This window comes from Calonectris borealis, chromosome 2 (genome assembly GCF_964195595.1).
Source record: "Calonectris borealis chromosome 2, bCalBor7.hap1.2, whole genome shotgun sequence".
Taxonomy (NCBI): domain Eukaryota; kingdom Metazoa; phylum Chordata; class Aves; order Procellariiformes; family Procellariidae; genus Calonectris; species Calonectris borealis.
The window spans coordinates 148,483,197-148,505,362 of NC_134313.1; the positions used below are offsets into that span (position 1 = coordinate 148,483,197).

Below are 22,166 nucleotides of genomic sequence, written 5' to 3' on the forward strand. Positions count from 1 at the left end.
AGCTGGCATGTTCCATACGTCCCTTTGGAGTGAACACCCTGTACCCAGATTCTCTCCCAAAAACAATGAGCTGGCTTGCTCCAGAAGACCGTTCAAGTCCATGCTAGCATCCACCCAGTGCAGATGCTTGGAGAGCTTGGGCCTGGAGTCAGAGACCAAGTCCAGCTGACAGTGAGGAGCACCAAAGATGAGCAGCAGCCACCCAGCCGCTATGCAGCCCTGGCAGCTCCCAGGCCGCTGACAATAACGTTCCACAGGTATGCCTTTTCCCAAGAAAAACAAGATTCATGATGTTTGTCCTTCTTAATCATTTAAGTAATAAAATATTCTAGCAACTTAGAACTCCCCAAATAATGAACAGTAAGAATATTATGCTTCAAATAAGACTTTCACTTATTCAAAGAATATTCCCAAGCTCCCTATGGATGTAGTAGTAGATCTGATACTGTCACAAGTACCTTTAACAAGACACAAGGCATTTTCAATTTTTTCTGGTGTCCTTGGGACAACAGAAAGTGTAGGTTATGTTGAACAGTGGCATTTCTTGCTGTTTTTCAGCAGCAGTGTGTGCTACACAGTTTTGTGGTGCTCAGCATTATTTGTTGCTTATTCATGCTGTGTTGTATAATGAGACTTATACATTGTTCCTTACCTTGTTGGGCTGATCCCTCTCTGCATCTATGCAGACGCCGTGCCCACAGAGCATCTCAGATCCTCTCTGGCAGTCATCAAACTTCGAGGCACAGCGAGGCCCATAGGTTTCCGGAGTACAGGAGCAGCTAATTGTGAAAGCAGACAGTAAAACCAAAATGTTGTCTTTATATAGCTTAAAGATCACATATTGTCATAGCAAGAGACCATTCCCCACTCTTTTATTTATATGGTGTTCCTCATGAAATCCATCTATTTAGCTATACTGACAATCCCATTAATAATCGTGCACAGAGGCAAGGCTTTTGTTCAGCAGAGGCTCAAGAATCACGTGGGACTTGTGCATATCCATGACTGTCTGACCCTATGGGAGAATCCACAGCTTTTTGTTACATTCATAAGTGCAAATCCAGAAAAAACGTGAGACTTCAATAGAACATGAGCCTGGAAATCCCACTTCGGTCAGAGAGCACCTAAAGTTTGTGTTTCACTTTATGACATTCATATGATGCCAAGTGCCTGAAACCCTACCTCTAGCAACACGGAGCGCAATACCTTCACGCCCACACCTCAACACGTGGCAGCTGCTGTCTCAGCAGCAGCCCAGCTTTCAAGTAAGTGTGGTGGGCAGGAGGAGGCATTTGGGGCTGCTGGAGTGGAAGAACAGAGTAGTGGCTGAAGGAAGGCATTCTACAGGGGAGATCTGGCTTGCAAGCTGCCAGCTGCATCACGTTGTTATTTATAGGGCACACATAAGTCACAGCACTGTATGTACGCAGTGGAACTGAAATTGGGACCTTCTAAGCCATCGGGTAATGTTTTCCTTTTCTCTGGCCCTTTATTTCCACATAGGTCAAACCTGAGGCTCTGAAATACAACTGAAAGGGACCTAAACCTACAGAAAGCCTCCTATCAGATCACTAGCTTTTTATTAAGATGACAGTGAGACACTTATTTGGATGCAAGTTATATGCTGCGATGTCTGCTGATGTCTGCTCCTCACAGAGACATATGGCAGGTACACACCCTTCTTGGATTGCTTTTAAGCTGGCTAACAAAAAATAATCTATAAAAGCATTTATCTGCAGAATTTGAATCAGGGTATTGCAGTGCAGCTGATCTGGACCTTGGAGCAATTATTAATAAGCTGCTACTGTCCCTGCCACAGTGTCACATGCTCAGTTGAAATAGCAGTCTGATAAGCCAACTGCAGGTAACTAAATGCTGCACCCAGAACAAGCAACCCACATGAACTTAGGCTTAAAAAACCCACAATACCTTAATGCTTAACTGCAGTCTGCCATACTGTAAGACAGCATGTTCATTATTGTAAGAGACGGCAGATAGACCAATGCCATCTTGCCAGTGCAGTAGCTCAACCTGGGCAAGCACAGAGCAACAGGGTCAGGGAACCAGATCACCTTTATATGTTCAAAGTACATTCAGAGCTTCACGTTTGACTCCAAAGGACACAGCAAGGCAATACGGCCGGCTCCAAAGGAGGAGGACAATGGCACTGTCTCCTACCTAGTCTGGCAAAGATTAATCCGCTAGCCATCTGAAGTTGCTCAGAGAACAGCTTCAAGAAGTAGGTCACACTGCAAGGAGCTTCAGCCAAATTGCAACGCACTGCTGCTCAGCACTGCCCTGGTTCTCTCCCTTTGCTGACGGCATGTTGAGACGAGGCCCCCGTTATTTTGGTCCTGACACAAAAGTCTGATAGACCTGGGAACCCTCACAGCCTTTCATCCAACTGATGCAATGTCCCACTAAAGTCCTGATTCAGGAAGGCGTTTCCTGGATACCTGCTTTTTCCTCATACTTCTGTGCTTTCCCAAATTACAGCTCGAAGCATGCAGGTTAAGAATCTGAACAGGGACTGAAGACTGCATTATGCTCCATTTCACGGTACCTAACCTAGTACTGCCCTTCATCTGGTGTTATATCTGGGGGCCTATGGAAAGTTAAATATCACCCTTTTCTTTACCCGCAGTCCGCACTGGTGTATATACCGACACCAGAGCAGGAGTGGGGTGACCTGGGTTGCCGGGTCCCAGAAAATTTAGCAGCAATGTTCTCACAGCTGTTGAAAAGAGCTATGTCACGCTCTACCTGGGGAGGGATTTCGCATCTGGGGAGCACTCAGAAATAAGTAAGACAGTATATGAAGGGAGACTGTGAGACAGTACAATGGGGTTGGGGAAAGGACTAAACAATAGTCCTGAGGGCGTAATGCAAAAGCAGTAATATTAAGATTTGGATGACTTATGAAGAGGTCTTAGTTCATTTTAGGAAGCACTGATTCAGCAAGAATTACATTGGGGAAGAAACTTACAGGAATCATGACTGTACTAGCACAATGACAACACTTGAGAGAAAGGCAGAGGGTTTGTCCTCTCGAACCTTAATTTAGTCACACACCTGTACACCACATCTCTGAGCACAGTAAGAAAGAAGTAAAGGCAGGCTACTTCGTGGGAGGTTTCCTTGACAAATGTCTGTACTGGGGACAGCTGCAGGCAAGCTAGAAACAGCCTTTAAAATCAAAGAAAAGCTGACAGGAAGCATCACGTACCAGTGACACCTCAGCAGGCTCTGTGTTAACGCTGAAGTGTGAGGAGCACTGCGGGAGAACTTCCCTTGTCTGAGGCTCTTCCAAGAACTGACAAAGCACTATAAGCCAGTCTTACGCCGAGCAAATATTTGTGGGGGCTGAGATTTTCATGCAGAAACAAGGGACAAAATGCTTTGCAGAAAGCTGTGGCATGCTTTCCAGCCTGCTTGTTCCCATTGCACAGGGATAGCTTTGTATTATATCTGAAAGTTATTTATTTACCAGATTGTTTGACATTTTGGAAAATAAGACATAGAACGTTCAGGCTGGCTTGCCCTGTAAACAAGAGCATGTCTCCTAAGGAGCTGGGCACCGCCAGAGAAGGATATGCTCCAGGGACCTCAAGTCTAGGGGGGCCCGCACACAGGCAGCCCCGGCACCCTCCTGGCCAGCCGCCTGCAGACAGCACTTCTCCTCCCTTTCTGCCTGGCAGCCCTGTGCATTGCCTGCTCTGCTGCAGCCTCAGCCGTGCCTGTATTTCTGGAGGGGGTGAAGGCATTTCTCAGAGTTATGCGGTAGGCTGGGAATGCCAGTGATCAAGCGTGCCCATATATTCAGGAGGTTTCCAACAACTCAAAGCCTTTGCTGGGCCAAAGCTGTTCACCTCCTTCATCTCCTCACTCCCTTTGGTCTCAAGGGGTAGGCGATAACGGAGGGCTGATAACGTGGCTGTGCTAGGTGGGCACGTTGGCGAGTGCTGATTACAGACCAGCACGCCGCATCTCACCGCCCCATCTACATCCCAAGGTGCAAGCATCTGCACCTACAACAGAGGCCGGGTCACTGGAGCCCGTCTCCAATTTGCAGCCTTCTTCCCCAGCATGGCTGTGTGATAAATCTGGTTCTCGCTGCTCTTCTTGTGTCAAAGCAGGCAATGGCTTTGGAGGGCCTTCTGTGTCTGCGGTGGGCTCGGTGTACGGTGTATTAAGGATTTTATATTCTCTCAGACTGCAAGGGATTATAGTGCATAGATACTAAACAGACTTATTCCTAGAACTTGTACTGGAGGTGTGATACGGGGTTCAAAAATAGCAGAGTATTTTATATAGGATTTTTGTGTCTGGTTTTGAAAAGTTACCTGTAGCTGCCTGGTGTGTTCACACAAGTGGCTCCATTCTGGCAGCCTAACGCTGTTCCAGCATAAATCTGGCATTCATTAACATCCACTGAACACAGGAGGCCCTAAGATGAAATGGAAAACTGGTTTATTTTCCAAATAACTGAGAAATGAAGCAAACCATGGAGCCAATGTTTAATATAGTTTCCAAAGATATACAAACCATGGGCTGCTATCAACACAGCTTCCCTTATGAAACATTATAACAAAACTCTGTTTTTCAGCTGTGTTTTTGTGACCCTGGTTATCAGTCAGATGGGGGATAAAATATTTCAGATGTTTGTAGAAAGCATATGGAAAGCATAGTACTGTCATCCTCCCTACTTTCCAACTTGCTAGCAAAAGGCTCAGAAAACTTTCTTTCAAACTCTTTCTGTCAGGAGATGCTGTTTTATTAAGACTGAAAGCACAGCAGTTCTGACCCAAATCTTGCTGGGACAACTTTCAGGATGAGAGCCTTTGAGAAAAAGATACAACTTTTCCATCTCTAGTGTCTGTAACAGCACCATTCAAGCCTTTGCCAGTAAAGTCTTTGGATTTAAAAAACCCAGAATGGGATTGATTACTTGTACCCCCATTTGTCTTATCTGTTTGAGCTTGAATAAATATCCTTCCCTTCCCCCGTTCTCTCTCTATCGTTGCGCAAGATCAACAGCAAGGCATGCGGTGCAGTTCACTGCTCAGCAAAAAACCAAAGACTAATTCTCTGCTGTGGGAACTGCCAAACACCACTGACTCCATGGGCCATCGCCCGCGTATAGCAGTGCAGGGTCCGGCTCAACGGTTTGGGCTTCGGTTTTTTGCTATATATTGATATTGCTGAGAAGCAAATGTGTTGCCCTTCAACCAAACGATGAGTGTGATACTGTTGCTTTGCTGTTCAGTGTATCTCTGATTTACTCTTCACTGGGTAAAAAACTGGCTGGACGGCCGAGCCCAGAGAGTTGTGGTGAACGGAGTTAAATCCAGTTGGCGGCCGGTCACGAGCGGTGTTCCCCAGGGCTCAGTTCTGGGGCTGGTCCTGTTCAATATCTTTATCAATGATCTGGATGAGGGGATCGAGTGCTCCCTCAGTAAATTTGCAGATGACACCGAGTTGGGTGGGAGTGTTGATCTGCTGGAGGGTAGGAAGGCTCTGCAGAGGGACCTGGACAGGCTGGATCGATGGGCTGAGGCCAACTGTATGAGGTTCAACAAGGCCAAGTGCCGGGTCCTGCACTTCGGCCACAACAACCCCAGGCAACGCTACAGGCTTGGGGAAGAGTGGCTGGAAAGCTGCCCAGAGGAAAAGGACCTGGGGGTGCTGGTTGACAGCCGGCTGAACATGAGCCGGCAGTGTGCCCAGGTGGCCAAGAAGGCCAACGGCATCCTGGCCTGTATCAGAAATAGTGTGGCCAGCAGGAGCAGGGAGGTGATCGTGCCCCTGTACTCGGCACTGGTGAGGCCGCACCTCGAATACTGTGTTCAGTTCTGGGCCCCTCACTACAAGAAGGACATGGAGGTGCTGGAGCGTGTCCAGAGGAGGGCAACGAAGCTGGTGAAGGGCCTGGAGCACAAGTCTTATGAGGAGCAGCTGAGGGAACTGGGGTTGTTTAGTCTGGAGAAGAGGAGGCTGAGGGGAGACCTTATTGCGCTCTACAACTACCTGAAAGGAGGTTGTAGAGAGGTTGGTGTTGGTCTCTTCTGCCAAGTAACTAGCGATAGGACGAGAGGAAATGGCCTCAAGTTGCACCAAGGGAGGTTTAGATTGGACATTAGGAGAAATTTCTTTACTGAAAGAGTGGTCAGGCCTTGGAACAGACTGCCCAGGGAAGTGGTGGAGTCACCATCCCTGGAGGTATTTAAAAGACGTGTAGATGAGGCCCTTAGGGACATGGTTTAGTGGGCATGGTGTGTTGGGTTGACGGTTGGACACGATGATCTTAGAGGTCTTTTCCAACCTGTATGATTCTATGATTCTATGATCTCACTCTGTCCTGGGCAACCTTAAAATGCTACGCTTCATCACAATTACACTAGGCCAGGTGCATCCTTACAGTTAAAATACACGCTCTGTATTCAAGGTGGCTAAAGACTCACCTGCCAGTTGCTGGGACAGAGGCAAAAGAAACCATCCACCGAGTCTACACAGGTCCCTGAGTTCTCACAGGGGTTACTACTGCAGGCTTTCCTCTGGATAGCCTGAAACCCAGAAAATGAGCAGAAAATTAGGTTCCTGCTTACCTGGTGTTCCATTAGCATTTATTTTCAAGACAAACCTTTTTTTTTCTTTTTTTTTTTTTCCCCATTCTTTCTTGGGTTCCCCTCCCCGCTTTTTTTCAGCGGGGCTGGTTTGTAAAGGTTTTGAGCTGTTTCGCTTATCCCTGTACAAAATAATGACTAATATGACTGGTCTTACACAGGATGGCCGGCTGCAAGCACTGGGTGAGAAAAGCCCTGTAAGAAGTAAGTATTAATAGAGACTGTTCTTCAGCAGCAGACTGTGAGTCTAGATGGAGGGTTATCTTGCCTTCCCAATTCCATGGGTGACTCATCTGACAACTGCTTTTACTGGCAGCTCTAGCTGTGGCTTGTCACAAGCTCAGTGGAGAAGCAGGTGACAGTTGAAAATTAGCTATTTCCAGTACAATCTAAAATCCAGTTTGAATTCTCCAGTCTTTGTCTTGACAGATTAGTAAAGGAAAGGTTTACTTCTCCTTGGTATCTAGTTGTTGTTCTTGAGTCTACAACTGTTTTTCCTTTAAGGAATGCAGGCTCCTACACAGTTTATATTTTGTAAGAAGGCATTTCACCTTCTCCACAAATCTTGGCTTTTTTTTACCTCCTGTTACCAAAAAAAGTTTTCCTGAGTAATGCATGAGAGGAAAGAAATCATTTAGCTATTTAATCATTGTAACCTCACTTTATTTACTTGGGGCTGGGTTTTTCTTTTTTGATGTCTAGTTTGCTTCCCATTTACTCACCTGCTCTAAGCTTTGAAGTTTGTTGTCAAGACTCACGATCTGCAAGAGAAATGCAAATTACATTGTGCTTGGTATGAGAGTGGCCACAGAGGTACGGGCTGGATGCCAGTAGGCTAACAAAATATTTTCTTTTGAGAAAAGAGAATAGCTGGTATGTGAAACCAGGTGACAATCATGTTCAAATCTGGCCCCATTCACTGGGATCTGGGTATTTTAGGCCGTTTAGAAAACAACAGCTTAAATATGTCCCACTTTGGCTCCAAAAAGCAAGACTCAGTCTTGTGAGTGTATTCAGGTGCTCAACATTGAGAATGTGAATATTCCAGCCGGACTGTTCGGATGCTCGCGTGCATGCGAAGGACGGAGGTCTGAGACAGTACACCAAAAGCCAAGAAAAGATTCACCGTATCTCAGTGGGTTATAACCACAAACAGCAAGCTGAAACTGAATCGGGGAATATGATGGATATGTATTAGCACAATTTCCCTAAAGGGAGGTCTCTCAGCCTATAAAATAATAAGGCGCTTATGGCAACACTGTAACAAAAGACACTTAAACCAAGTCAGGCAAAGGTTTCAAAATCTTATGTTGGAGAAAAATCTTCAGTAGCAGGGAAGAGACAAAACTACTGCATAGGTCTTTTCTTTCTACTGCAAACCCCTGTAGCCCATTTCACCTATGGAATGGAATGTCTGTGTAACTGCTGTAAGAACATATATGGTCCATTTCCTGAATTTAGTGGGTTTTCACTTCCATAAATATTTGAGGATATAGCCCATGGAGATGTTGACAGCGAACAAAAGAAGAAGCCTGGTAACTGGAAGTTATGGGATTACAGGAATATTTCCATTGTCTCCAGAGTTACTGAATAAGTATCTCAACATTAAACACAGACTCTGAGCTGGTGTTAAACATGGACTCTGCCCCAGTTCCCTGAACTGGAGTCCAGAAATACTAAAACGAATCAGGTAATGATGTTAATCTGAGGAATGGAAAACTGGGAACGCTGGACAAGGATAACACAAGGGTATGGCTCACCTTGGAGGTCAGCAGAGCAACTTGCTGGGACACGTTCTGAGAGGCACCATTGGCTTTTTTAAGTTCTTGAATCTCTGCGTTACTTTCTCTCACCTAAATTTAAACAACAGAGATAATGTGAAACAAGCTTGGCTTTTTCAAAAGCTTACAAATGTAAACAAGCTTTGCTTTTTCAAAAGCTCAGAAAAGTTTCGTTCTTGCTTAACTTTACTATTATGAAGTCCACTTAAATACAGAGGGCTCTGTTACATACACAATTTAATCTTTTAATTATTTTCTGCAATGGCATGATTACTTTACAAGTCTGCAATAGCTTACTTTCATATTAGAGTGCTGACAGATAGTATAAAATAACAATCATACAAAACACATCAAACATTTGCTAAGACAAATTCTGAAGACAATTAAACTATTAATGTGCAAAACCGAAAATGAAAAAATATTAAGGAAAAGTAACTATATCACCTGACTAAAAAGTTCTGCAAGGTCTTCTTCATTAATTTTTATTTTCCCCAGTGGTCCAGTTCTAAATTCAATATTTTTGCTGGAGCCAGCATGGAACACTAAATTACCCTGCACTGAGGACAAACGGGGCCTGTTGTATTATGGAAAAAACAAAGAGATTATTTAGTTACACATATCTGCCAAAGAGTATGTAAAAAAGAGCTGCAGTAAAGCCATTCGGTTCCCATTACTGGCACTTAGAAGCCACCATATGAACAAATGTATTTGCAAGCAATGGTACTTACTGCTCATCATAAATGGTTCTTTTCTGCCTCTTTTTTTCATAGTGGTTTGATTCACAGCTCAATCCAGTAAGTAATAATAACGCAACTAAAAGCCCAGGAGCAGGAGCAGCCCAAAGCATTGCTCTCCTCCAGCCGTCCTGCGTTTGAAGTGAAACCTCCAGTGCTGAATTGTACTGCTGTGAGCCCAGGTGCCCTTTGCTCTCACACAGCTCTCTATTCACAAGGCGCCCATTCTGCTGTCTTGTCTTGCAAGGGTGAACTTTATCTCAGGTATCTTAATTAAAGATTGACAAAATCCTCCAGACATTAAATGCATTTTTCTCTTTTTGTCTTTTGGTTTCAGGAGCTTTGAAAGATCATTAATTGAAATCTGCCTGTATTTTATCATTATGTCTTCGACCTTTGTACAGCCGAGCACCCCTGTGTCTCAGAGCACCTGGTAATCTGCAGCTGGCTACCGCAGGCACGGCTCGCTCTCCCCACGTGCTGCACCACATGGGCGAAGGAAAGATTATATGGCAGCGCTGAAGGATCTAGATTGTTACCAAAAAAAAAAACAACCCTAAACCTCACGTATAAAACCCACAGTGGCTGGCAAGGAATATTTGTATTGAAAGAGAAACTTCCAGCCAGTAATTCTTTGGGCAGATGACACAAACAAGTTAGCAGTACCAAACAGCATGCCATGGATTACAACAGCAAAATACAGTTTTAACCAAATATGGTTGCTCTGACTCAAGGATGACTCAGTCCCCAGATGCTGGAGAGACGATTACACACCAAGGGGACTGCATTTTGTTTGGCATGTGTAGGCTGTCTTCATTGCACACACTAGGGCTCCCAAATTCAGGGCCAGCCATAGACAATGCAGGAGACCAAGAAAGAATTCAAAGGAAGCTCAAAAGTAATCAAAAAATGCAAATTAATATGTTCTAAGAGCCAAAATTTGAATCTTGACTCCATCTTCCTCTACCCTTCAGCAGTACCTCGCAGCCTTCTCAAAAGAAGCGTCCCACCCAGGTGCTTGTCAGCACTTGCCTCTCAGGCCCAGGCTGTTGCTGCTGGAAGCCATGGCAGAATCCACATCCCACCTCCCCTTTGCTTGTGCCAGAGTCTCCATATTCCCCTTGCACAAGACCTTGCTGCGCTTTCCTCTCCCTGTTTAGGGGAGTTTTCTGTATCTTTTCCTTCCTCATGCTAGGAGCTACCTGAACCTCCAGGCCCACCACCATTCCTTTTTGTTTAGTAGATAACTCATTCAGGTTGCTCACATTTCAGAACTCTACTGAGAAGAAAAGAGTAGCAACAGTTGTAACTGCTCTTGCAGTAGCCACTGTTCACTGATCCTTTAAGCCCCAGACCTTCCTGGAGGCCATGGAGCTCCTGCGCTTCCTAACCCTGCCCAGCCTTCCTTTCTGCTCCAGTTTGCACCTCTCACCCACAGAGGTCCCGCAGATATGCGGGACATGCCCTGGAGCTGGGGGATTGAATGAACTCTACAGCTTTCACAGAAATGTTACGAGGTCAAAACACCCTGGGAAGACATTGGATGTGGCCACAAAAAGTATTAATGTCAGCTCAAAAAGAGACAGAGGTGGACTGTGGAAATGAGTGTGAAGCCAGGACAGTTAATGTTTCTGGTGCTGCCCCAGATAACAACTTGATCCTTACGATGAATAACTATAATTCTTTATATCAGCTGCATCCCACCACCTCTGCTATTTTCTGTTGTTTGCATAAGAACTAGATTTTTATCATGTTTTATTATCCGTGTTTTTAGAAACTTATCTCAGAATTCAGAACAGCGTGAGCCTGCAGACCATCTTTCTTGTGCTCACACAGACGGTGATGCAGGTAACCCAACAGTCACTGCTGCTGCCGAGAGGTCTGCAAGGGCAGAGGTGAAGCTCCCCCTGAACCCATGGAGGAGAGCCCATCCCATGTGCCTCCTGGTGCAGGAGCAGCAGCTCAGCTCTCTGGAGATTCACCTGCTCCACAGCAGCCTGTGGCCTCAAGGAGACCGAGTCTATCAGCTCTTGCTGCCAGAACAGAGGAACATGAGGAGGAAGCCCCATCTGCTTCCTAGGGGAAGTGTTTACATGAAAATAGAGAATTGTATCCTCAGTTGTTGAAAACTATCACTGCTCCATTCAATCCAAATGAGTTACGGTATTTTACACCAACTGAGGATCTGTCCTCGCACATTTTTTTATTTCCTATTCTGCTCTTTGCTCTGACACCTCTGTTCACAAATAGGACAGCATAGATAAATTATCGACGTCTCTGCCTAGTCGACAGGACACCTTCTGCCTCTGGGTGTCCTGGTACTGTCCATTAAACTAGTGCTCACTAACATTCTTCATGTCAGTTCTGATGTCTGTCTGGGGTTTTTTGCTCTTTTTGTTTTAACAGTCTACTGAGTTTTTATAACTGTCAGTTGGGTGTCAACTTGAAGAAACTACAGGCCAACTAAACCTGCACTTCCTAGCAAGCTGGTTGAATGTATGCATACCTCAGGGACTTTCTAGCACAAAGTCCATTGTGTGCTGACAGTTTTCAGCCTGGACTTCGGCTGTGACCCACAAAATCCTTCCTTTTCTCTATTCATTTCTTTTGCATACTGAGTATGCATTGCCCCTCTCTGCGGCCTGTCAATCTTTGATTCAAGCTTCCCTTTCCAACTAATTAACTCCAACATACCAAATGACCAATGAGCAATAAACCACAGAGGATGGGGAGAAAGCTGCTAATGCAAGGAGGAAGAAGAAATAACTCTTTTCACCTTCTTTTCATGCAGGCTTTACAGCTTAGAAAATGGTTGACCTGAAGACCAGGTGACTTTGACTATGCACTGATTATAGGATGGAAAGAGAGCTCTGGACATCTATCTAAACCTTACATGACACACTATTTTCCATTTCATTAGACCTTCCAGATTTTAGTTAATTTACTCTCTATTCCTAGTGAATGCACCTTAGGCTGGCCAAGTTGGGAAATCTATAAACCATCTTAAGTAGAAAAATAGGACCACACCTTTTAATTTTACTGAAATGTATTGGATTGAGACATCATTTCTGGAGGAACAGAATGGAAACCCTGCAAGTATCTGGCATAAGAATAGGGGCTGTTCTTCCTAACAAGGAGAGCTGGCATGAACCCCTCCTCCGGGGACAGATCGTTCGTTGTCACTGACATTACGGCTGAGGAAACACCTCTAAAGAGTATAAGTTGTGCACAGACTTGGCAGGAAGTAATGGAGCATTTGTCTCTGTCTAATTCTGGTTGAAGTTCATCCCGTAATAGCAGGGACTACAACTTACCACCATCTTGCGTAGCTGTGTGGAATGAAATGATGGCATCCCTCTACTTCTCCAGCAGTATGTGCCTGCAATGCAAAGATGCTGCTGTAGAAGACAAGAGTTGACTCAGATTACGGCCAAAAATATCATACGCATTAATTGCACCTAGGAAGTCAACTCAGGTGCAGAGACATGACACGAGTCTGTGACAACGCTCTCTTTTTATATGGGGGAAGGGTGTGAATCCCCTGGCTAATTTTTTAATGGAAGACTAACAAAGAATCCTTTATTTTGTTCTATAGATGCAAAAAAGATCCCTGCTATTCAATGTTATGACTCAAATATTTGCAAATAATTATAAATCCAGCCCTGTTGCTGGTTTAATCCCGAGTAGTGCACATTTACCCGAGTTTCCCCTCAGCTGAGGTCATGTCTCCCAGTACTTCCATCTTCACTTCCCTGGACTCTCTTTCGTCTTTCCTCTTTCTAATAATATTCCAGTGTTCAGAAGTGCACACAACATATGAAGCAGCACTGTTACCTCCATGGTACAAATGTGCAAAATTGCTGCTGTGAACAATGCTCCGTATCGAATTCAGCACTTTCGGTGCGTCCCTATAGCTCTGAGACAACAACCACTAAGCTGGTATTAGGCCCTATACAGAGGATCAACAACCACAAGGTTTACATCAAAAAGGGGTGACTGAAAAATATTGTTCCTCTTTCTGTCCCTTACCTATAACCAGCCATCATCGCTTCCTTCCTTCTCTTTACTTGTGTCTGGAGTTTTGTGGCCGCAGCACCTTCCCCAGGGGCTGCAGCAGCTGCAAGGCTCCATTTCCCACACCACTCCTTAAGGATTTCTTTTACGTCTCAGCATACTGCCCTCGGACACCTGTTTAAGATTTTGCTCCCTCAACACAGTTGATTAAGTTAATAAGTTACCTGCTGATGAAGTTAAACTAACTGGCCAGGAAATCCAGGTTTTTCAGTTTTTAATAGCAAATAACAGAGAGATGAGTTTTGATTTAGTTAGCTACTTCAGCTGGAATTGATCTACTGTCCCAATTCTCCCTGGGTTCCTTTATCACAGTGAAGGCAGTTATAACATATATTAGTTTTTTATTTTCATTATGAGACTCGTATTTTGGTTCCTCCGTCTTTCTGATTTTTTTTCCTACATATGTTGTTTCTACAGATCACCAACCACTTTGATGCTTCCTATTTTCTGTTTCATGCTTTTTGGAAATTAGGTTCATGAAAAGTTTCCAGTCAGTTACATTGGCTTTGTTCTTTTCTATTGATTATTCCAGTCCTTTTAGCACATTCCAATTGCTTTAATGTACACTGGTTATTTTTAGGGACTTCCATTTGCACAGTCACCCTTCTCCACTAATAACCCTACAGCCATGAATGGACCTGGCTGCACAACCTCTCTCAGATTCGTTCTGTTCTGCACTGTCGGCTTTACCGAGAGGCTTAGATCTGAGACAAGGCCATAAATCATTTGCTGTGTATTGATGCTGTGATTACAAATATTGGCATTCTGTCACCATACAAATATAAGGAAGTAAGAGTGGTCATACTGGGTTAGAAAAAGATCCATCTAGGTCAGTACCCTGTCTCCAACAGTGGCCAAGAGCAGATAGGAAATGAAAGGTACACGAAGGGGCAAGCACATACGCTACCTCTCCTAGGTACTCTCTTGGCCTCCATTTATTTTCAGCTTGGGGACTTCTTCAGCCCAAAGTCTACTTACTCAGTACTCTCAAAGGATTTTTCTTCCATGAACTTGTGCAGTCTTCTCCTGAACTCTTCCCCATGCTTCACCTTACAACACACATACAATGAATGAGTAACGCCACATGGTAAGTAAGATCAACATACAGTCAAAATGCCACTCAGAAATACTAATTCTGAGTAGAATCCCATTTTTAAGTATAATATTTATAACCAGAATGGGATTAGTTTCTTTTTTTAAATACATACAGGGCAAATATTTGAACTAATCAAGACTATTTATTACTGTCTAGGTATGAGAAAAAATATTAGCACCATCAATGTGCTTTGCTTCCAAATGCCAGGTTGTAATTTAAAAATGTTTGAGTTACAATAGCCCAGCGCATGGACAAAAGCAGAAGACAAACATGCTCTCAATGAAGCTGGGATTTCAGGATGTGTTCCTGTGTTTAAAATCAGAGAGGCTCCCCACTGGAGATGTCAGGGACTTCTTTGCTGCAGAGTTTTCTGAATCCCAGTGAAGGGTACCCAGCCAGAGCGGCCACCTGGAATTCCCTCCAACACCACTCTCTCACTAAAAGTGGTGCATTCCACTCAATTTTGGCCTCTCCAACTCTGCTTCTTGCTTCATCAGAACTTTTACCAAAAGATCCCTTGTCCGTGCTTCCTCCCACTGTCAAAAGGACCAGGTGGAGGAAAATCAAAGAGAACAACTCAGTTGTCTTGTCTTCACAGGCGGCTGCCTGGTCATCTAAGGCCACATATTTCTTTTCTTCAAGAGCTATATAAATTCCCCAACCCTTGTAATCAAATAAAGATAAAAATAACACAAATCTCTTCATTATCTTCACAATAACATCTGAATTGACATACTATCACTACTCAATACTTCATTTTCCCTGGCGTCTTGGATATCAGTTATCTATTCAAACAAGTTGTTACTAAACAAGCATAAACTTCCCCTAATGAGGCTGTAACACTAGAATACTCATGTTTGCACAGGCAAAAGGAAAACGGTTACTGGAATTCACTTCGGGCTCTATGCCTACTTTCTTATACTTTCACGTTATTTTTCCTCAGATATTTCTTTGACCATTTCTACTTTATACACTATTTATATACGACTGCCCAGAAGTGCCTAGTGTTCTTAACCAATTATTACTTTGTCTCCTCCAAATCCTTACTAATATGGCATATTCTTTAAACACCAAGCAGAAAAAAATACACAGCGCACATATGTGGTTTCAAGTATCTAAGAGGCAAAATATATTAAAGTGCTAAGGCAAAGAAATATAATTCAGTATTTATACAATAAGCCAACAGAGTTAAACTTCAGTATGAATAGCAAGCAAATAGAACAGAGAAATCAAAGGGTGAGCTGAGAATGAATATTTGCTCAATTTTCTATTTATTTTAGAAACATGTGACAACTGCTAAAACAGAATTGTACAGTCATCGAAGCATTGGACCTGTTCAGATTTCTATTGAGATGTCTCTTTAGAAAACAAAATGGGCTTACCCATGACTAAGTTTAAGACATACGACAATGTTATCACAGAACAATGTTTTTCCAGCCTGTAACACACAGATTCCTGACGATCCTTATACTTGTCCTAAGAGGGTCAGCAAAAGGTGAGATAAAAATGCCTGTGGGCAGGAGCCTTACGTTCACTGCACGGAAGGATGCACGTCCACTGGAAAATTTTGAGCTCATGCATCAAAAAATATTCAAAGCCACTGCATTAAACAAATGGTATTTTAGTAACTTCACCGCTACACAGGTTTTTTCATGAGTATAGGGAATCCCTAGGTTAACTCAGATAAAAACAAGCTTATGTAGGTAAGACATTCTGTAAGGCAACCAGCAGGCTTCAAAAATGACTGCATAAATATGACACCACCAAATATGACATTCTTTTCCTCAGTGGAGCTTCTCGAGTTTGAGGGAATGCAACCACATCATCTCGCTCAGATAATGAAATGTGTTTCAGATGCGCAGAATAAGCGAGTTACAAAACCAAAAATTAGATTCTGGAAATCTCCCTCCATTTCCAGAGCTGTCTTCCAGGCTTCACTCATTTACCTTTCAGCTGCTTTTGTAATCACATTTCATTGCTGTGAAAATGCTTAAGCTGAAGTTGCAAAGTGCAGCACTGATGTAGGCCGCAAAGCACTCATGATTAGGAGACTGCTCGGAAAAGGACGCAACGTGATCATCAAGTGAGGTCAAGCAGGTGCAACCCAACAGAGCTCAGTAAACGAGTCTATTAATGACAAACAGATGGGATAAGAAGCAGCCACTCAATTTAGCTGCGCTGCTATTACAGGGTTAGCAGGGGTAAAATACACAAATACATATTTACAACTCTGAAATTTGTTCTTTCAAAATATCTCCTTCAGAAACAGCTCTGACTGGCAAACAGATTTCAGTCTTCACAATCACATTGAACTAAAATGCACCGTCAACATGTATCAGGCTGTATTGCTACATCTGTTTTAGATGCAGCTAGATAACTTTCAATTTACACTTTAATACTGCTTGCTTATGAGTAGCATATAAATCATTAAAACATGTTTTACAGATTAAGGAATTGAAAACAAATTGAAAATTGTTAATAGTAATAATTTGCCAAATATTATTAGTGAGGCAAAATGAACAGACTATTTACATGGTTTAGCAGAAAGAAATTCCAATTTATACATAAAATTGATCTCCTTTGTTTTCATTTCAATGTTTGGATCATGTTAGATAGCAACAGATCTTCCTATTATCATGTTTCTCCCAAGAACAAGACCATACAGCTACTAGTTATTGATCTGGCTGATAAATCAATAACAACCATGTAAACAGGTAACTATGGTTCATAACACTGTCAAAACCACACTTGCTCTTTGCAGTTTAATAGTAGAAACAGCCTAACATTAGTCTAGTACTTTTTTGCCATTACAGTACTACAAGAGACCAGGTAAAGATAGAGGCCAACCTCATCCTTCTCTAGAGCCTAGGCCAGAGCTCTTTTAGGAGAATCCGTTTCCATTTCTCTTTTATAGCTGGAACAACCCAAGCGGTCCAAATGCTCTTAGGGAGTAAGACAGGCTGAAGTAGGTCAACCCAAGCTTTTCCTGGTTTAACAGTCTAGAAGCAGCATGCAAATCAAGACTGAAGAAGAAATACACAAGGAGTCAGCGTAAGATAAACTACGGCACAAAATAACAATACCAAGCTCATTTTCTTTTTCAGGAGGACTACGGCAGATGAGAACAGCTGCAGTATCTCTACAGCAGCTCTGTTCTCTACAGTCTTTAGTCTCTCCTGCATTACCAAGTCTAGATGCAATACTGTTCCTATGTCATTCCATAGGAAAAAAAAAAACACCAGTCTTTTTCAGGATTGGCAGCTTTGACAACTTACTGCTTTGGTGCACAGGAACTATGACCAATCTAAGAAATCCTTCAGTTTTGTGACACACCAGCTCCCTAGTGGATGCTTACTAAGTGTCACCTCGCCTCTTCCTCCCTCAAGCTGTTTTTTCTCTGGATACCAATATAATATTACCTATAAGGAAAAACAACAACTGGAACATGTGCTTCTTTAGGCGGCTTTCAGTTTACCCATAATTTTCTCTGTTGTTTCGGAGATATTAAACTCACAATACTTGATGATTAAAAAAACATTCAGTCCAGCTCTACGAGATGGTGTACAGCTGTCTCTGTATGGCCATATGCAGTGGTTTCATCCCAACATACACTCCTGATCCTAGTACTACTATTAAGTTTTGTGAATCAATCTTCAGAAGCCCATATAGTCTTTCTCCAGTTCTTGTGCCATAGGAACCTAGACATGGAACTTTTAATTTTTTTTGTCTTTTATATGTAGGTCTTTGGTAGGAGCAATGATCTTATCCTGAGTAATGTAAGTGAGAACAGAAAGAGACAAGTTATTGTCAGGGTTGTGATAATCCTGAAATATTTTTATTCAGCTGCACCTAAACAAATCATTCCAGACAGATACAGTTGGATTCCAGAAACCTACAAGTATTTAGAGAGGATGAGACAACCATAAACTAAGGATGACACTGTGTCTTCTTAAAAATTGTATACAAAATACTGAATTTAATAGTTTCATTAGCTACAAAAAACCACATCAAAATCTCAGATCATATATACAATAGATCTTTTAAGAATGGATCACTGATATTTACAGATGAAAACATTTTACATGTAGAACTTGGTCTCTGCTCTTAATTAAAACAGCTGTGGCATTTGCAGCCTTTTTATACTGTACTAAGAAGATGGTTTTAAGATAAAATAAAATAGTCTTATCCATTCTCAACGAGGTACATGTAAATGCTGCTCTTTTTCTCATTTTGCAAACTAAAAAGGACATTTAAATACAGCAATTAAGTCCTGGAAACTTCCATTTAAATAAAACACCTCTACAGTGCAAATCCACCATAAAAGCAAGGTATTAAAAGTATGTCAGAACTGTTCAGCAAAATGTCTGGACAGATATTTCGGTAAGCTATGATTTTTGTTCAGCTGCCATCAGCTCTCTCTTGAAAGATGGAAGTATTTTCTGTCACCAGTCCGTACTCATCAGATTCAGGTTCTAAATTATCCAAGTAGAATGGAGATCAATTTTGCCACTACATGTACATTGAGGCTGTTTCCCAGAAGACGGTAGCATTGCTTTATTGTTATTTTGTCAGGAAAGCCTAAAACAAAAACATATAGTGCAACATCATTAGTCTAGGTTTGTTCCTAGCTTTTAGTCTACTGCTTTTTCCCCATGAACAGTTCTTAATGCAGTTATCACAGGCTGCAGCAAGGTTCACTCCCCCCTAAAATTCACAAAGTTACAAAAATAATTCCCAACCAGTTCATTGGATTTGGATCGATTCTTCCATTAGCAGTACTGCCATCCCTAACGTTTAACAAGAAGCCTCAAAACATTGCTCTATTGTGTAACTAATGCCGATCTACCTTCTCTTCATATAGCATCCAGCAGTCCCAGGGAGGGGCAGCAGCATCTAAAACACTGCACAACCACTACTCCAGAGAACATCCAGAGAGGAACGTGGCCACGACAGAAAGAAAATGTGATGATTCTGCAGATGAACTAAACTGCATTTCTCAATAAGCTTTATATTGTACTTCCAATCTGAGTCTCTCTAACCAGTTGAGGCCAATCACAGGAGTCTCTCAGTGCAATATACCACCAGTACAGATTAAGCTATGAGCAAGGCTTATTCAGTGAGTGATCAAGCAGCTGAACAATTTCCCATGTAATTCAATGCTGACCCTGTCAAATGCACTCAGAAATACAGACAGCATCTGAAATGTCCTTCACAGGGTAAGTGCATGGACTGGCAGAAAGAAGGAAAGCCCAGAAAAAATTAAACCGGTCCAGGTATTGTGAAAGGGCTGTGTTGTGTATTGAGCGTACAAAGGTGACCAAGCTTCTGAGAATGAAGAAGTTGCCACCAGCCAGCTGTCTGCTTTAACTGTCCTTTCTTGCACCCTTAGCTTACCCCAGCTGTGAGCTAAAGCGCATTTGCTTCAACTTGAGTGGAAGATGAACAGCAGTGGTGATTCAACCTTTAGGGTCATTTGCTAAGCTGCTGAAACTTGATCACATCCAATTATTTGATCATTCCCCAAGAAGAAAACCTAACTTGGCGCCCAAGGTCATCACCAGCCAGATTAGCTTTGATGCATAAACACGTTGTCTGTGCAAGTAGTGATACATATGCTCTGAAGTTTTCACAGCACTTCAGAAAAATCCTCTTCCAGGGATTGCTCAGGAGAGAACATGGTTGAACAGCTGCTGAGCCAAGGGTGGAAAGCTGAGGAGGAGGTGTCTGGGAGGAGTTGTTCCATCCTTCTCTGCCAGTTATTAATGCCTCAAACGTGGACTGCTTTGGTAAACACATCTTCTGCCAGCTCCATCCACTCTGCCCAGCTTCTGGCATTCACATTTGGGCAACCGTTCTTCCCTCTTTGGAACAATCACTTGCACTACCCCACACACTTCCTTAGATGGAGTTTTCACATTAAATCACTGAATAAGGTACAGAATCTACACATTTTAAAAGAGTATATAAAAATAAATATGTATTTATCCACACACACACATGCACATGCACTTATAGCGCAAGAAGCTTATCTGAACCCAGTAAATTTCAGAGTTTCTCCTTCTGCCTCTTGGCAACTGAAAGCCTGAATTAATTTTCAGGGCTCACTCTTTCCTTTCTTCCAAGCCTCCTCCATCTGCCTGTTAACATTATCTTGTACCTTCTATCTTCTTGGCTCAAGAGTAGCCTGCATCAGAAGGACAGATTTAACAACTCATAGTACGCTGGCACTTGCTGCACAGCTCTCACTGTATTGTTTAGGTCATGCATGCTACTTGATGATGTTGCGGTCTTGGCAACATGCACTACCACATTGTGGTGGCTTTCCACTGCGCTGCCGTTTGTTTCCTCATAGCTTACATACATCACTAACAGGAAAAATGGAAAAGGCATCCTGACATCACCCTCATGAAAGCAGGTCACAGGTGCAAGAATGCTCCCATCACTTTTAATGATAATGTTGTGGGACCCACAGTAGTGACTAAGACAAACGACTGCAGTATTTCATTGACATATAGTGCAATTACTATTTACACATTTAGATGTTAAAAGCACAAATAAATCTGTTAATGTTAAGAACGAACAATGATTTTAACTCTGGGCCTCACGTATTGGAAAAGGCCATCAATTTGTTAAAATATAGAACCATTTAGACAGAGACATGTTTCTTCTGATAATACTGTAGCTGCAGCTAGTAACAGCATCTGTTACAAGGCTTCCTGACATTCTCTTCACTTCATTTTCAGTTTATAGTTTTCTAACTCTTTAGCTTCTTGGACCAACAACATATTTGCAGTGGGTACATCTCCAAGCTTTCTGTTGTTGAAAACTTCAGCCCGAATGTTGCTGTCACTACAGAACACAAGTGCAGAGAAATTATGGCACATTTCTCTCTGAAAATACCAGACTTCACAATAATGACTTGAAATTTAACATGGGAGAAATGCTGTCAGGGAAACACTCTCTGCTGTAGCCATAAATATAGCAACTTTCAAAAAAGACCATAGCTTGCAAATCCTCAAAAGAAACTTAAGACTACAGTACCTAATTCACCACAGATTTCAATCAGCCTAGAGCTGAGGAACACTTTTTTTTAAGTACAAAGTGGGAAATTTCTTAGATTAAACACAAAGGAAAGAAATGTCAGACTTGTGACTCAGCGCACTGGGAAAAGCTTGTTCTGCCTATGAATCAGGAGTATACGCGAGAGGAAGCCACTGGTTGAGAGAGGCTTGTTTCATGTGTTGTGGAAGTTGGAAAAGTAGTATAGTGAGGCAGGGAACTGCAAGAACTGTAAAGAAGGTCCCACGATTAAGGCAGAAGGCTACTGCCCTCTGAGAGGTGGAATCTGTCCCTGTCCCCCCCTCCGCAGTTCCCAGGTGACAAAAGACAAGTTTGGTAAACGAGCACTTCGTAGATGGTGATGATCTGGATGGTCCTCAAATTCAGAAGCCTGACTTGTCTTGAGAGTTCAGTTCTGGTTTGCAAAAATATTGAAACTCACAGCTGTCCCTGAAGGTGAGCTCTGAACTGAGAAAGCATGGTATCATTACAAGCACTCTGAAATAGTAAAGGTCAGGTTTCACAGACTGATCCCTCTAAATTAATGGAGTCTTCCAAACATAAATATCTCCATTGTCTCAGTTCTCCCTCTGTAAAATACAAGCAATATTAACCCTACTACACCTTTCAGTTATGTTGCAAAGACTGATTTAACATTTGGAAAACACAAGCTGTATTTTAAAAAGAAGAGAAAATGGGCATTTCTGTGCTCAAAAGAGATCTTGAACACCGTGATAAACCTATACAAGCCCAATCCAGCCCTGTTTAGCTCAGGTTCCTTTACATCAGCCTACATCAA

At 42.7% G+C, this 22,166-nt stretch overlaps 2 protein-coding genes across 13 annotated transcripts in view; both read right to left on the reverse strand.

Annotated features, from left to right (window-relative positions):
* The window catches only part of CUBN (cubilin), a 149,051-nt gene extending 139,665 nt beyond the window's left edge, over nt 1-9,386 (reverse strand). The window contains exons 1-7 of the mRNA XM_075143880.1: nt 9,133-9,386; nt 8,849-8,978; nt 8,384-8,476; nt 7,346-7,384; nt 6,462-6,563; nt 4,344-4,447; nt 653-779 (exon numbers count right to left, since the gene is read on the reverse strand). Of these exons, the coding sequence (XP_074999981.1) occupies nt 653-779; nt 4,344-4,447; nt 6,462-6,563; nt 7,346-7,384; nt 8,384-8,476; nt 8,849-8,978; nt 9,133-9,251 (714 nt within the window). The 5' untranslated portion in view covers nt 9,252-9,386. The remainder of the gene's footprint in view (nt 1-652; nt 780-4,343; nt 4,448-6,461; nt 6,564-7,345; nt 7,385-8,383; nt 8,477-8,848; nt 8,979-9,132) is intronic.
* Nucleotides 9,387-18,121: 8,735 nt separating this feature from the next.
* The window catches only part of TRDMT1 (tRNA aspartic acid methyltransferase 1), a 29,854-nt gene continuing 25,809 nt past the window's right edge, over nt 18,122-22,166 (reverse strand). For 10 of the 12 annotated variants that reach the window (XR_012672701.1, XM_075143873.1, XM_075143870.1 and 7 more), the window contains one exon: nt 18,122-18,886. Coding sequence is in view for 9 of the 12 variants with exons in the window: in XM_075143873.1 (XP_074999974.1) it covers nt 18,786-18,886 (101 nt within the window). In the remaining 3 variants the exon portion in view is untranslated. Of the gene's footprint in view, nt 18,887-19,154; nt 21,158-22,166 lie in introns of those variants that run through there. The other 2 variants (XR_012672699.1, XR_012672702.1) reach the window with 2 other exon arrangements.